General features: G+C 40.6%; 2 protein-coding genes across 4 annotated transcripts; both read left to right on the top strand.

Moving 5' to 3' along the window:
• Positions 1–226: 226 nt before the first annotated feature.
• Positions 227–5,875, top strand: bcl10 (BCL10 immune signaling adaptor). 2 transcript variants are annotated; one of them, XM_084326828.1, is made up of 3 exons: positions 227–587; positions 1,188–1,476; positions 3,406–5,875. In XM_084326828.1, exons 1-3 carry the CDS (start codon positions 537–539, stop codon positions 3,837–3,839), a joined length of 774 nt encoding a protein of 257 aa, XP_084182954.1. In that variant the 5' UTR covers positions 227–536; the 3' UTR covers positions 3,840–5,875. The 2 variants fall into 2 exon arrangements, with proteins under 2 accessions (XP_084182954.1, XP_084182953.1); XM_084326827.1 differs by having other exon boundaries at positions 230–587; positions 3,403–5,875.
• On the top strand, positions 4,965–15,996 carry mcoln3a (mucolipin TRP cation channel 3a). Of its 2 annotated transcripts, XM_084326821.1 has the most exons (14): positions 4,965–5,049; positions 6,190–6,329; positions 7,083–7,348; positions 7,455–7,622; positions 7,986–8,139; positions 8,749–8,830; positions 8,922–9,018; positions 9,250–9,349; positions 9,617–9,729; positions 9,882–10,031; positions 10,271–10,372; positions 10,504–10,626; positions 14,349–14,558; positions 15,250–15,996. In XM_084326821.1, the coding sequence occupies exons 2-14, from the start codon at positions 6,209–6,211 to the stop codon at positions 15,388–15,390; spliced, it is 1,827 nt and encodes a 608-aa protein (XP_084182947.1). In that variant the 5' UTR covers positions 4,965–5,049; positions 6,190–6,208; the 3' UTR covers positions 15,391–15,996. The 2 variants fall into 2 exon arrangements, with proteins under 2 accessions (XP_084182947.1, XP_084182948.1); XM_084326822.1 differs by lacking the exon at positions 4,965–5,049 and having other exon boundaries at positions 6,257–6,333.
• Positions 15,997–16,114: the final 118 nt, after the last annotated feature.

Raw genomic sequence — 16,114 nt, forward strand, 5'->3', positions numbered from 1 at the left:
ATTTACATGAACTATTGCCAAATTAGTGAGTAACATTTCGGTTATGAATTTCTCTGTAGCCCCATCCAATGGAGCTCCCTGGAATAAATTATGTAGGATGTAGTTGTAGGCTATGTCAAAAACCACGGCACATTTATAGTTTATACTTGATCTCAAGAATTCATTTGAGACAGGTAGAGGGAGTACTTTTGCGGACATATTTTCGACTTGAGTCAAAGATGATTGCTTATGATAGATATCTCACTCCAGAAGGAAGGTGGCACGGTGGAACCAGAGAGAGCGCCCTTTTCCTCTCGTCTACGTAAACGTTCATAGAATCAGGAAGTAAGCTAGAGTGCTTTTTTTTGCGGGTCTTGAAGCGCAAAAACTTATGTGGACAGTGGATTCGCCGTTTTTATTCATCGACAAATAACGCCTAATTATTATTAACGCGAACAGTACAACTTCTCCTCTTAAATCCGAACAGTAGTCTAGTCTACTAAGTAGGACTACGCTGATACCCGGAACACCTTAGTTTCCACCTAAGGGTGAGTAGAATGGATGTACCTCACTTAACAGAAGATGAAATGGCAGAGATTAAAAAAGATGTGAGTATCTGACTTCTATCAACAACAGAGATTTAAGACACCAGCTTCAAGTTTATAAGATCTAGTATTAGCATAGGCCTACGAACAAATTAAGAGTGAAATAGCGATAATATAGGCCACAAAATGCCTGATACTTTTACCTGTTATGGCCTAGTTTGTATAGGCCTATTGCCTACCGTGGCAGGAAATACCCCCACCACCCTCCCTGATTGATTGATTGATTGATTGATTGATTGATTGATTGAACACTTTATTAACAGATTGCAGAATGGGTACAGTACAGTACAGCTCTATACAATTGTGAAGGGGATGCAGACCAGAGAAAGACTTTCGTCTTGTTTACATCAGGGTCGCCCATTTTCAATTCATCATAATAGTACCCATCATGTACCCACAAGCCATTGTTTATGTTCTTTCTCATATTTTATTTTGATAGCAGCATGATTCTCTATTCTATTGTCAACATTCTGTTCTTTATTGATATGAATGCCAACATATGAATTCACCCCTATTACCACAGAACAAAAAAACATCACTTATGTTTGTGGACCTGACATGAGACTTCTCACCTTCCCCCCTCCACCAACCCTGTCTCTTCAGGTGCTGATCAAGTTACGGAAATACCTCTGCGACAAGATCAGAGCCGAACGCCACTTTGACTACCTGCGTTCGCGCAGGATCCTGACGAGGGATGATGCGGAGGAGATCAGCTGTCGGATCACGCAGACAATGAGGGCGGGCATGCTGCTGGACATCCTGGCAGAGAATCCCTGTGGTCTGGATGCCCTTATTGAGTCCATCCAGCAGTCCCGTGCCCAAAACTTCATCATCACCAGGATCACAGACGAAGTGCAGAAGGCCAAGAACGAGAAGATTATTGCTCTCAGGGGTGAGTAGGCCAAATCACGACCATATCTAGTAAATGGAGCCAGAAAGAGAGTAACATTGAATTAAGACAAAACAAATGTTTTTCTACTGTTGTACAGTACTTCCTAGCTGTTATCATTTGATGATTGAGACCACGCTTCCCCAACATTTAGGTGGGGACTCCCAAGTGGGGTAATCTGATAGCAAAATTGGATCAATCAAACTAAAATGACAGAGCAGCTCAATTTCTGAGACCCCCCGAATTACGAAATGTGATTTTGTCAAGAATGATTTTAACATAACACACTAACATTATTGGGGGGCGGCTACGTGGCGTAGTGGGCAAGGCGCTTGAAGTGTTATCGAGACAATGAAGACACCGAGTTGCAGACTGGACTCAAGTTTACTTGGTTGACATAGCGACGCTCATACATACTGGTGCACTCTTATATCTCGTCCGGGTTGCACACCGGCATTATATGGTACCTACTGCATATCACTACAGCGCTCGCCACGAAATGCTGGAGACGCTGGGCTCGTCAGTTAGAGCCCAGCGCTCCACATTTGCTTTCAGTTTAGCTGGTCGTCCGTACTAATACACATTGGCCGTATTAGGGGGTGGGAAACTGATGGGTGGGGATCGGGCGTTGTGGACAGCGACTCCTACAGGTCGGTTGGTGGGCCTGCGCAGTAGAATCAGAAAGTGTTGGGGGCAGCGTGAGCCTCCCACGCGTTACTCCTCGCTACTGAGAGATCGAGCTGCGCAGGTGAAAAGATGCGACTGCTGTTACCTCAAGTACCGGAGGGGACTTGTGCTATGTATGACTTAGTCCACATTGCAGCCGGCTTGTGGGAGGCAAGAAACAGCGTCCGTGACAGGGGAGGGTTGAATTGGATGATACGAAATTGGGATGGGAGAAAATATAGAAAAATGGGAGAAAAAGTGGATCAAAAAAATAAAACACACTAACATTATTGGGAATGTGCTTATTTTCTTACCTTATCTTCTCCAGAGTCAGACAAGAAGATGGATACAAATGTCCTCTCTCTGCGTTCAGTAGAAAGCTAGTCTAGTCTAGTCTAGTCTAGTTTAGCACAAATGAATCTAAGTGAATATGGACCCCTAGGCTAGCCTAGCTTATAACTCCGGGAGAGGTGTTTTTGGCCAACAGCTAGGCTAGCCGGTCCATATCCGCTTCCATTGTATAGCAGTGTACATAATGACGCAGTGCCTCATCCGTAGCTAACAGTGTATTGCACTATCACAGGACCTAGCATGTCTTACCATGCTCTGTAAAAACTCATGTACATATACATATACCAATATGCCCTACTTTGATTACCGGTACTTGTATTATTGCACAATGTCGTTCTATTGGATTCTTATTATTATATTATTATTATTGTATTATGCACAATCGTTGCGGGCAAGACCCCCCGCATTTCACTGTATACTTGTATGCCGTGACAAATAAAACTCTTGACTTGACTTGACTATTCATTTGGGCTAAGCTAGGCTATCTTGCAGCCGGATAGGTTCATACTGAACGCACAGAGAGGAAATTGGTATCTTCTTGTGTGACTCTGTAGAAGACAGTAAGCGCATTTCCCATAATGTTGCCGTATTCCTTTAATATCCCAAGATGCATCATGTTCACTATCTAACCTAAACCTATAGGGGTCAGGTCCCCTACAGAAAGAAAGGAGCGTGGGAGAAACTCTGAGTTTCAAGTTCAAGTTTCTTTAATAGTTGTCATACAGAAGTACAGAATACTTTCATACAAAATGCTTCTTACTGTTACGCTCCAGAGACTGTGCTAGACAAGATAGTATCAAATAACATAGTATAGCATGTAAATTAGAAGTAGAAAATGAGGTCACAGTGTTCAGTATAGACATCTGATTTACATCCTTTCTCTCCTCATCTCCTCTGGTTGACTCCTCACAGCAGGGGTTTCCAGTTCATCATCCGACCACAACCCAAGCCCTCCGGGAGCGTTCAACGACCTCCCCGCATCGTTTTCAAACGCATCTACCATGCTCTTCCACCCGGACGGGGAAGACAGTCCCTCCAATTCAGACATAGCGGGGTCATTCAGTCTGCCCTCAGGACCCAGTAAAGGGAAGGAGGTTTGGTCGGAGGGCAGCAGCAGCAGCATGGCCGTGTCCTCCTCCTCCTCCACCTCCTCATCTGCCCTTCCCAGACCGGGAGACCCCGGAGCTCCTCCTCTGCCCGAGGAGCTACTTGTGGAGGCGACCTCCTCCGGCATGGATGCCGGAGCACACGGCGGAGGAGACACTAACATCCAGCCCCTCCGGTCACGCTCTCTCACCCCAGCGCCACTGAGGGACGTCTACTCACAGCCGCTTTCCAAGTTCCACTGAGACCCTGTCACACAAAAACAGGGACAGAAACACATGCACACACACACACACACGTACACACACACACACACACACACACACACACACACACACACACACACACACACACACACACACACACACACACCAAGGTTATTATAGTTAACTAAAACTAAACGAAAAACTAAAACTAGGTGTGAAAAAATCATTTTAGTTAACTGAAATAATTTCTTTTTAAAAAGAACTAACTCAAACCATGTTGTGTACTTACAAAACTAACAGAAATAAAATAGATATTTACAGGAAATGTCTTTTAGTCTTTGTCGATTTGGTCAAATTTGTCAACGAGACAAGCATGAGGAGGCATTGGTGCTTAATGTTCATTGAGACTGGGATGTCTAACGGTTACATGACTGTGAGTCAACATCACAAATGGATTTAATACACAAGACCTATCCTGAATTCAAACGAATACTGAAACACATTTTTTTAAGTGAAACTAGAAAACCCACTCTTGAAACTAAACTGAATTGAAAACAAACATTTTAAAACGAATTATAAATAAAAAATGAAAAATACAAAACTATAATAACCCTGACACACACATCACACATATATCACACACTTACTTACTCATTCTCTCTGGGTACGGATACATGTTGCATCTTCAATGCAAGAGAAATATTAAAGGCCAAGTTCAGAATGTTGGGCTCCTAGCCCTAGTTCCTACTTGCTTATGATGTTGTTGATCGGTAGAGTCCTTTCTCAGCACAATCCATGCGGACAGCTCTGGCTAGTTTGTCACAAAACTAATTCCAAGTAATGGGCCACTCTTCAGTCTAATAATAATGATGATGATGATGATGATAATAAACAGTCTATACAAAAACCCTCAAAACTACTCCATAGTACATTCAAAGCAAAGCAGCTTACTTTGGGTGTAAGTGCTTTATACAGTATGGTGGCTCCATTACTTGTGGCTAGCTAAGGAGGAGCCCAGTGCTGAGAAAGGGCCCTTTTAACAATATCATACATGTTGTTTTCTATTCAGTAAGAGACTATTGTATATTAGGCGTATACTACTCCTCTTGTTTGTCAAAATCATTTTGTTTTAGAGAGGGCTTATTTTGTATCTCACATTTGCTGCTCGTCTCCTGTCTTTTGAATGTGTGACTCCTTTTTTTAATGTGTAACAACACGGCGACAACATGGCAGATGCAGATTGGATACAGTGAGTAAGCAAGAAAAAAAAAGAAAATGTATATAAACACTTGAAGCAATGCTTAATGGAACACGCCAACATTTGGGGAAATTAGCTTACCGTCTTCTCCAGAGAGAGAGAAGAACACTCCAGTTTCCTCTGCGTTCAGTAGAAAGCTATCTGGCTGCATGTTAGCCTAGCTTAGCACAATGAATGGAAGTGGACATGACCAGTTAGCCTAGGCATTGTTGTCCCACCTCTCCCGAAGGCTAACCGGTCATGTCCACTTCCATTCATTGTGTTAAGCTAACCTAACGTTCAGCCAGATAGCTTTCTACTGAACGCACAGAGAGGAAACTGGTATCTATCTTCTTGTCTCTCTGGAGAAGACGGTAAGCTAATTTCCCAAAATGTTGGCGTGTTCCTTTAACCCTTTAGAGTGTACATTGAAACCGGTGTGATTAGAATGCTGAGAACTCAACATTCAAACACAACTTTCTTATATATAATCTATAGGTCATTGAAACCTAAAGGTAGAATTCTAAATATAAAAAAAAAGAAAACATACGGTACACATTTATTGAATCAACCTCTGTCCTACATTGTCTTTGACCTTGATAGTAGAGTCTAGACCTGTATTTCCTGCTCTATTGCTCCTTCAATTTACCCTTCCTCACTAGAGACATCTAAAAATGTATATGACGAGATACAAACCATGTCATGTTTTTCGTTCCTTTATTGCTGTACCAAAATGTAAACCAGACCAAATCATGTTTTTTTATTTTATTTTTTTGTAAGAGTGGTTTTTAACTTGTTGTTTTTGTGAATGGACATGAATATAATGTGGCTCAAGGGAGGTGGTGTTGTTTCCTTTACTACTAAACTAACATGGTTTTCTTCACCTTGTACTTTTATATCTAATGTGATCTGGAATATAATCATTATAAACCACAGAACTTAACATTTTACAGACATTTCATTAATGATACAAGATATTCCTTAACATCTGATTATAAATTGTCCTTGTAATTTTCCGAATTTAATTTGATTTAATTAGTAGGAAACGGTATTGACAAAATACTTCAGAAGCCTCTGCATATGGAGATCTCTTCATACCATTCTGCTGTCGGTTTACTGTATCTTTGGAATTCTATTTTTGTTTTGGAAAAGCTGAGAATGACGTGCCGGAATGATAGTCATCGTGGTGAAGACTGGTGTGGTGACTTGTTCACAGACAGCAGAGAAGCTCCTCAAACATAAGACAACAAGTTCTTCCCTGCAAGTGTGTCGCTGGTACAAGACAGGTGTTGGTGGGTAAATTACATTTTAATATATTTCATTGTCTTTTTGTTTCACTAACTTTCGTGAATTTTCCAGGTCTCATTACTGTATTATGGTTTTGTACAATGTAATACATAAGGTTTTAATCAACAAAAAGTAATACCTCCATGGTGTTACCGTATGTATGTCCAGTGCTTTAGTTAAAATTTGTGTGATTTATTAAGCTAAATATTTTTATTTCTACCACTTTGATTTGGACTAATCTAAAGTTATATTGTTTGCATTGCCAGTTCTGTGAAGAAGTAATATGGCAATTCAGTTAGAATAGTGGATCAATTACAATGGCATATTGTTGGAAGACATTCAAGAGTGGCTTTCAGAAAGTTTTTCAGAAGCATTTCCCTTTGTGAAATTTAATTCAGGAATGAACTGCATCTTTACAAGAGAAAGTGACAGAAGTCAATGCATGCAGGAGAACCGGTTTGATAAACATCAGAATGACTAGTATGGCTGAACTCTTACCCTTAGTTAAGTCAGCACTTGTGAAGTATATTATAGTGTACACACACACACACACCAAAAATGTCTCAGTCACAGAATTAATCATCAATAACCTTAAAATAACAGAGATTTGGAGTAAATACAAAAGTGAATTTCCTGTGAAGAAGCATATGCTGCAGTGATGTAACGCTCAAAAGTTCTGACTCATACTTCCCTTACCTTACTTCCTGACTATAATTACTGAAACCATTCATGATTTCATATTCTATTCCCTATTCCAGTGTCCATTCCTTTCGCTTTTAAAACATCCTTCGAAGAACAGATGGAGGATATCGAGCCCCTTATGGGTCCAAGGCCAGATGAAAGGCCCCTGAACGGCCACTGTGGATGGACCTCGGTTAAGAAGAGCCCAGATAAGGTAGTGGAGGACTTCAGAAGGAGGCTCAAGTACTTCTTCATGAACCCCTGTGAGAAATACATAGCCAGGGGACGCAAGCCGTGGAAACTAATGCTACAGATTCTGAAAATTGCAATCATCACAGTCCAGGTAGAATGCAGTTCACTCGCTAATTTGATCTTGGATGATGCAAGAAAATGCTGTAAGTTACCTAGAGCTGAAATATCTCATTTTCTTTTCTTTCTGTTTCCCTCAGCTGGTCTCTTTTGGCCTGAGCAATGAGATGATGGTCACGTTCAAAGAGGAAAACCTGCTGACATTCAAGCATCTATTTCTCAAAGAATACAAGGATCAGAGGGTTGGAAAATATGCAGTGTACACAAAAGCAACTGTCTATGACAAAATCCACCACATAATCGATACAGTAAGGTATATTTATCTTTGGATCAATGAAATACTTTGACTGATTTTGTTTGCAAATGATTTAGTTGGAAGACATTTGAACACTGTTTGAAGTTGTAATTGGTTATGTAGGACTAATGATGAAGTGCAGTAAGGGGTAGTACCTGATAAGGGCTTGCTTCTTCCTATTCCTTTTTGGAGAGACTCTTTTGTTTGTTTATAATTTTATCTTACTTTATTATTTTTCTTTCACAGCTAATTATCGTTGTATATATTTTTTTATTGTTATTTCTTAATTATTTTATATTTTCATCGTTCTTGATATTGATATTATTTTCTATATTGTTTGAAATAAACTATTAATTAATTAATTTAATGTTTTCAGTATGTCAACCTCCAAAATCTGACCGTGGGGAACCATGCATATGAGATGACTGACGGAGTGTACACCCCTCTGTCTCTCTGTCAAGAGTTCTACAGGAACGCCAGTATCTCCCCCGACAAAGAGACATTTGACATTGATCCACATATTGACATGGGTACTAGAGCACACAGTTACGATCACGTCTATCTCAAGCCCCACCCTCTTTTCTTGATCCTTCAATCACAAGTGTCGCTTCCCTCTGGGAAGAAAGAGGGCATGGTTTGAGATAGGTCAATTATGCCACTCAGCTATTCAATAAAATGGAATTTCATCATAATTTTTTTTCTCCTCTGACATATACTGTATAGTGCATACAGTCCTGTTTTGTTTTCTGTTTCACTACTGAGCCCATGTTCTGCAAACAGTAAGTTGTGGTCTACCGTAATGTAATCCATGAGTCATGACAGATGTTTCTCATGCCACCGTGGATGGATGGCCTGCAGACTTGTTTGCCCTAAAATACACAATACTCCTGTTTAAATACCCACAGCTGTCTGCATCCACGGTATCTGTGGTATTTATGGAGATTGATTCATGTGGAAAATGAGAAAAATAATCACAATGTGGATTTACTTGTGACTGCACAGAATGAAGAAGCTTGTAACAGAATATTTCTACTTCTTGTACTCACACACATATTACAGATGAAACATGTTTGTGTAGAACTATGACATTTAATTTATCTGCTTTTAAAACATTTTCTTTCATTCTTTCTCTTTTACAGCTTGCATTTCCATATATCCCATGCAGTCATATGACAATGACAGCTGGGCAAGACAGTTGAACTTCTCTCTAGATTTTAAAAGGTGACCGACTTAAGAATACTGGTCTCTTCCCCTGGCATATAAGTAGCCTACTACTAATAAATGTTTTGTTGTTAATGTTTTTTTTCTCCAGCCTGCTATCAGTGAAAATCTACCTCACTCTGAAGGCCATCAATCTGCAAACTGTTCGCAACCACGAGCTACCAGACTGTTATCACTTCAGTATAATGGTAATAGTATGATTCACAAAGCCACATCCCTCCTTTGAGGCCTAACAGAATATTATACAATATATATATATTGTATTTTACCAGCTTGTACTTATTCAGTGAACATGATACATATGAGTTTCTAGCTCTGAATGTTAAAGGATTAACTTGTGTCATTAAACACACACACATGTCTCTTATGTTCCCATTTAAGCCCTCTGGCTCATGGAATGCTCCTTTGTTTTCATATAGATAACGTTCGACAATTGTGCACATAGTGGAAGGATAAAGATTAACTTGGAAAATGATGTTGGAATGAATGAATGCAAAGACTGGAGCATTGCAGGCACATGTAAGTATCATCACAGTTTGTGGCAAATGTATTCAGTATAGAAATACATTAAAAAAAAAATTTCATCTTTATTTAATAAAGATCACAATTACTAAATCCTCCTCAAAGCCAGAAGAGGCACACTTCTAATATTCTGTAACCCCGGAACGTGATCCTAGATTATGCATTGTATAATCTTCTAATGTGATAATTCCAAGAGAGTGTCCCTCAGATTTAATCAGCATTAATGCCACAATGAAACCTGACATTCATTGCTCTCTTATTCAGCTGAGAAAAACAACCACCTCCTCTTGCTGTTTGATTCTCTGGTCATCCTTGCCTGCTTCACATCTCTTATCCTGTGCACACGATCTGTCGTCAATGGAATCACACTCCAGTTTGTACGTTTTTAAGAAAGTTGTATGATAGTTATTTTCTAAAGGGATGTAATCGAAGGGTTTTGGTGCTATCATGTAAAAGGGCATTTGGCTGCTATCATATTTCTTGATATTGATGTTGTGTTGCATTGTTTATGTGCATTTCTCTCATGCAGGAGTACAATAAATTCTTCCACACCTACTACAATAAAAATGTATCCCGGTCAGACCGCTTGGAGTTCGTGAATGGCTGGTATATTCTTATCATTGTCAGCGATACACTTACCATTACTGGGTCTGCTCTCAAAATAGGAATTCAAACAAAGGTTTGGCATTAATCTTTACTAGATACACTTAGCACATACATATTTAACAATATTATTGGCACAAGAGACGTGTGACCTTAATGAAAGAGACGTCTGCTTAGTTGTCTGGTCAACACTCCTGTCTCTGAGATGCTTGATAAATGTAGACCATTATCTGTGTGGTACAATACAATACATGGTGAAATATTTGTACTTACTTCATATCTAGATTATCCAGTTGTGTCTTTTTTCCTTTGCAGTACCTGACAAACTATGATGTTTGTAGTATTTTGCTGGGCACGGCCACAATGCTTGTCTGGATTGGGGTGATTCGCTATCTTGGTTTCTTCAAGAAATACAATGTAGGTACTTTTACAAAAAAATAAATGTCCCTCCAATTGCATAATACATGGGACATGTCTGACTCTGTTCAAGTAAGAACAGTCCAGTGTTGTCAGTCATGTTACTTAAAATGTACCTTGTTCCACCCTAGATCTTAATCCTCACCTTAAGGGCAGCGTTCCCAAATGTGATCCGCTTCTCCTGCTGTGCTGCCATGATGTACTTGGGATACTGCTTCTGTGGCTGGATTGTGCTGGGGCCTTACCATGAGAAAGTACGTAAGACAACCGTGATCTGATGTGATATTATTATTCATATCTCGTGCCCATGCTAATACACCTGTTAAAGTAGCCTAGTAGATTCAACTACGGATCCTTTCTTTTGAAGAGAAAGATTGAATAGCCATGGATGCACACTGAAATACTGACCGCTATGAAAACAAGAGACAAAAAATGCTCTGAGTTTCGTAAAAGTCAGTCAAAGCTTACCAAAAGCACGAGCAGTGAACTCCAACTCTCCAAGCCCACGTGACTGAACTCAAACTGGAAAGAAACAGACTAAGAAATTACGTAAACTCCATGATCAAAACGGCAAAAAAAAATCATCAATGACAAAACTGAGGAAAACAAAAACAAACCATGTGAACTTTGGAAATTACTCAATAATCAACTAGGCTGCAGTAAAAAACTTAAAACCAGATTCTCAAACATAAACATAAAGACGGACAACACGCTCATCACAGACAAGCTGGATGTAGCCAATTACTTAAACATTTTCTTCACAAACATAGCCACAACACTGGTAAACAAACTACCCTCCCACTCAGGGCATTATGGGGTAGAACACATAGTAGCATACTACAAGAACCTAGGGGTCCACAAAGACGACTTCAAACTGGAAATGGTAACAACAGATGAGGTACTCAAAAAACTGAGCGCCCTCCAACCTAACAAGGCCACTGGCCATGACAACATCCCCTCCAAATTCCTCAGAGACTCAGCAGCCGCCATCACCCCAGTCATCACACACATAATAAACCTCTCCATAAAACAGGGACACGTCCCCAAGGACATCAAAATTGCGAGAGTAACACCCCTGCACAAAAAGGCAGTAAATTAGACCCAGGCAACTACCGCCCTGTTTCTATCCTTACCTCCATCTCGAAAGTCATGGAAAAAATTGTATACGAACAGGTCGAAAAATACCTCGCGGAAAAAAATCGAATCTACGAATTCCAATCTGGCTTCAGAACATCCCACTCCACTGACACATGCCTTCTCTATTTAAACGACCACATCAAACAAGAGGTGGACGCAGGCAAATACTGCGGCATGGTCATGCTGGACCTACAAAAGGCCTTGTGAGCTGGATGCAATCCTACCTGGAGGGGAGAGAACAGATGGTGGAGGTAAACGGTACCCTACGCCCCCCGCTTAATCATTTTAGGCAACCAGCTTGCGCCTAGCCACGCCCCCGCGGCGACGCGCCAGCTCTGCCGCGGCATTATGCAGCCGTAATCCCCCCTCTTTTAACATTGATGGTTAGCTCAACTGGTTCGCCGCCTTGCTGTGGATCCTGTGGTGCGTTGGTGACAAGTTCAAATCCCTTCAATTTTTTTTAATTTTTTTTTAACATGCATTCTTTCGCCGGTTAAGTTTAGGCATTGTTTCGGAGTTGGTTAAGGTTAGGGTTACGTTTAGGCATTGTTTCGGAGTTGGTTAAGGTTAGGGTTAAGTTTAGGCATTGTTTCGGAGTTGGTTAAGGTTAGAGTTTGTCTTAGAGCATGGCAATATTCTTTCGGAGTTGGTTAAGGTTATGGTTAAGTTTAGGCATTGTTTCGGAGTTGGTTAAGGTTAGGGTTAAGTTTAGGCATTGTTTCGGAGTTGGTTAAGGTTAGGGTTAAGTTTAGGCATTGTTTCGGAGTTGGTTAAGGTTAGAGTTTGTCGCAGAGCATGGCAATAGAATGCAGCCTATTTCCGCACTGCCGCTGTCTCGCGCTGCCGCGGTCACATGGGCGTCGTGGCCAATCAGAGAAACGCTGAACACAAGTTGGTTGCCTAAAATGTTGACGCCCTACCCAAAGCTGTAAAGGAATGTGAATCACTACCCACTTTCAAAAATACTCTCAAAGAACACCTACGGGGGACTGTAATTCGAAACTGGCCCCTGTAAATGTCCTAACACAACCCCCTCCAATGTACAGTAAATGACCAAGTATGGTTGTCAATATTCCAATGTACAGTTTTGCTTGTACAGTTGTACAGTGTCCCCCACCCACCCCTCCTACCCAACCTCCCCCCCACCCACCCAACCACCTCCAATGTACAGTCCCCCCCCCACCCCCCAACCCCACCCCACCTACCCAACCTCCTCCAATGTACAGTTTCTACTTCAAATGTATATACTCTCTTTTCTGGACTCTTTTCGTATCACAAACAGTACTGTATTTGCAAATCTGGTATGTCATAAATGTATAGATGTAGCAGTACTGTCTATCTGTATGTCATGTATGTCATATATGTTATGATGAATTGAAAATGGGGGACCCTGATGTAAACAAGACGAAAGTCTTTCTCTGGTCTGCATCCCCTTAACAATTGTATGTATTGAGCTGTACTGTACTGTACCCATTCTGCAATCTGTTAATAAAGTTTTCAATCAATCAATCAATCAATCAATCAATAGAACAATTTCACAAGTCACCAAACTGTTCTTACTCAGGGTGACGGGATGACCTAGGTAGAGTGGCCGACCGGTACTAGTCTAAAGGTTGCTGGTTCGCACCCCAGCACAAACACGGTCAGGTGGCAACTGGTAGTAGACACAGTGCCCACCATCTCTGCCCACCATCATCTGCCCTGTGAATAATGTGAATATTCCTCAGCTAGTCAGATAGTAAATTATATTGACCATATTGATCAAATTGTTTACACTGCCTGTGTTGTCTTTTACTACCTGTATACTGTGTTGTTTTACTACCTGTACCCCTCCCCCCCTCCCCCCCATGCTGCTATGATGCCTGAATTTCCCCAAGGGGATCAATAAAGGAATATCTTATCTTATCTTATCTTATAGTGCCCTTGAGCAAAGCACTAAACCCAAAACTGCTCCAGGAGCACTGCATTTCGGGTGACCATGCACTCTGACCTCTCTTGATTAAATGCATATGAAGAGGATTATGTTTTTGTTTATCTAGGAGGGATACGTTAAAAGTATTCTTGTTAAGAAATGTATAAAAATGTATAAATAATAAATAGAATAGAAGTACTTTATTAATCCCGAGGGAAATTCAGCACCACAGATCGCTCACAATAAACATTTAGGTAGTCAAAAATAAGAATACACAGTCAAAGTATATTTAAAAATATGTACATTCTGTCAAATGTACGGGCGGCCGGGTAGCGCAGCGGACTAAGCGACTGTCTACCACCGCAGAGACAGTGGGATTGAATCCAGCTGCGGTACCTCCGGCTTGGTCGGCCGTCCATAGCGGGTGGGAAGCCGGCGGGGTGTGTATCCTGGTCGTTGTAAACAGCGACTCCTACAGGTCGGTCGGGGCGCCTGCTCAGCGAGGAAGGGAACTGAGGGAAGTAGTGTGAGCCTCCCACGCGTTATGCTCCCCCAGTGAGAGTCCTCGCTGTCAGGTAAAAAGAAGCTGCTGGCTGACTCCACATGTATCGGAGGGGACATGTGATAGTATCTATCAACCCTCCCTAGACCAGCAAGTGGGGGGCAAATGCACGCAACGACCAGGAAGGGAGGGAAGGGAATTGGCATAATGAAAAAAAATTGGGATGGGAGAAAAATACAGAAAAAAGGGGGAGAAAAAGTAGATAAAAACAAAACAAAAAAAACAAATCCCTGTACACTTTTTTTTTTATTATTAGTATTATTATTTAATTGTCTTTATTACAAGAGCAGTGTAGTGTACTGGAATTCCTTCACCCCCCCCCCCCCCCAAATTTTAAATGTATTGTTATTATATATTTATTCCAGTTCCGAACTTTGGACAAGGTGACAGAGTGCCTCTTCTCTCTCATCAACGGGGACGACATGTTCTCCACCTTTCAGAAGATGAGGGAGAAGAGCAGCTACATGGTGTGGCTGTTCAGTAGACTCTACCTCTACTCCTTCATTTCCCTCTTCATCTACATGGTCCTCAGCCTCTTCATCGCTGTCATCACCGACACCTATGAGACCATAAAGGTCAGTTTAAAGACTTGAATAATCATCCAATCACATATTTAAAAGCAGCCACCAATTTGGATTTGTGATGTATATGTTTTTGCCTTTGATTATAGATAATGTGGTTGAATTTAAGCAATCGGAAGCAAATGACTTTCAGAGGAACACAGTTTTATTAAGATAACAAAACCAGAGTTCATCTGCAGATCAAAACTGAATAACATGAATCACACATCATCTTGTATACACTGATATCCCATTGGCTGGTGTCATTGTCTGGTATCACTGGCTGGTGTCATTGGCTGGTGTCATTGTCTGGTATCACTGGCTGGTATCATTGGCTGGTGTCATTGGCTGGTGTCATCGACTGTGTCTACTTGTGGTGGACCATGTCCTCATGGTTTTATTTCATTTCCAGCAAGGTGTTTGACATCTTAGTGCTGAGATGAGGTCAAGTTGTTGTATTTTCTAGCAAGTGGTCATACTAAGCTGAATCACACATAGATAACGTGTGCATTTTTCTGACAAGCAGTCACAATAATGATGAATCATTATACAGATATCATGAAATATATATGCAATACATATCATTATGAATAATATGTAAGACCATTGTAGATTTTCCACCACAATAACTTCATATGGGAAAAGTCTGTGGTCTCCATGATTGCACTTTCATGTGTTTAATTTAACTGCTATATGCCATTTATAGCAACACCAGCAGGACAAGGTGCCAGTATCCCAGCTCCGGGCCTTTATAGATGAGTGCCAGGACCAACCCGAGTCAGGAAGATACCAGGTTGATGAAGAGCCCTCTTCCTGCTGCTGCTCCTCTTCTTTTTGCTGCTTTTGAAGAACATTTTTGATGCACTATTCCAAGGGGTGCGACTCAGATCTACCTTGTAGCACGTGAATGAGTCATGAGATTGAAGAAGGGCCAGAGTTGATATGATAGGAGAGTTTCGTTTGCTATTTATATCATAAATATTACTTGTATTATTATGCGAAATTATGCTCTAGTTCAGTGATGATGATGATGATTTTATTATTATTATTATTATTATTATTATTATTATTATTATTATTATTATTATTATTATTATTATTATTATTATTATTATTATTATTATTATTATTATTATGGCGAGGAGGGAGGCTGGGGTGGATTTTTTTTGTCAAATCAGTTGTGCAATAGTCACTTTTGGTGAGTTGTTTCTATACAATTCACTTATATGACATTTAGGCAGGACTACGCAAGCATTTTTAGTATAGAAATGTGTCAACAGACTAAAGCAGGGAACCACAATATTTTGCATACAAATTATGCAGAATGTAATATCATAACTGTTTTTCTTGCAATTGAGCCAATTTTCCTTAGGTACGGTTTTGAGGTGTGTGTTCAACAGAATCAAAAACACGTTCACTTGTCTCTGCTGCCCTTTGATTAAAAAACGTCTGTATGTCCATTTTCCTTTTTTTGTGGCATATTTCAGTTAGTCACAGTAAAAGTCACCCAGTAAAAGTGAGATAATTGACAATATCAAAACATGCTAGGGCTGTACCGAATAGTTCGAAGC

This window comes from Notolepis coatsorum, assembly GCF_963971535.1.
Source record: "Notolepis coatsorum genome assembly, chromosome: 13".
Classification (NCBI taxonomy): domain Eukaryota; kingdom Metazoa; phylum Chordata; class Actinopteri; order Aulopiformes; family Paralepididae; genus Notolepis; species Notolepis coatsorum.

Coding starts and splice junctions, on each gene's coding strand:
- mcoln3a (XM_084326821.1), top strand. CDS start 6,209: ATGATAGTCATCGTGGTGAAGACTGGTGTGGTGACTTGTTCACAGACA. Junction 9,019..9,249: donor GTTATCACTTCAGTATAATG/GTAATAGTATGA, acceptor GTTTTCATATAG/ATAACGTTCGACAATTGTGC. Junction 9,730..9,881: donor ATGGAATCACACTCCAGTTT/GTACGTTTTTAA, acceptor TCTCTCATGCAG/GAGTACAATAAATTCTTCCA.
- bcl10 (XM_084326827.1), top strand. CDS start 537: ATGGATGTACCTCACTTAACAGAAGATGAAATGGCAGAGATTAAAAAA. Junction 588..1,187: donor TGGCAGAGATTAAAAAAGAT/GTGAGTATCTGA, acceptor CTGTCTCTTCAG/GTGCTGATCAAGTTACGGAA. Junction 1,477..3,402: donor GAAGATTATTGCTCTCAGGG/GTGAGTAGGCCA, acceptor GACTCCTCACAG/CAGGGGTTTCCAGTTCATCA.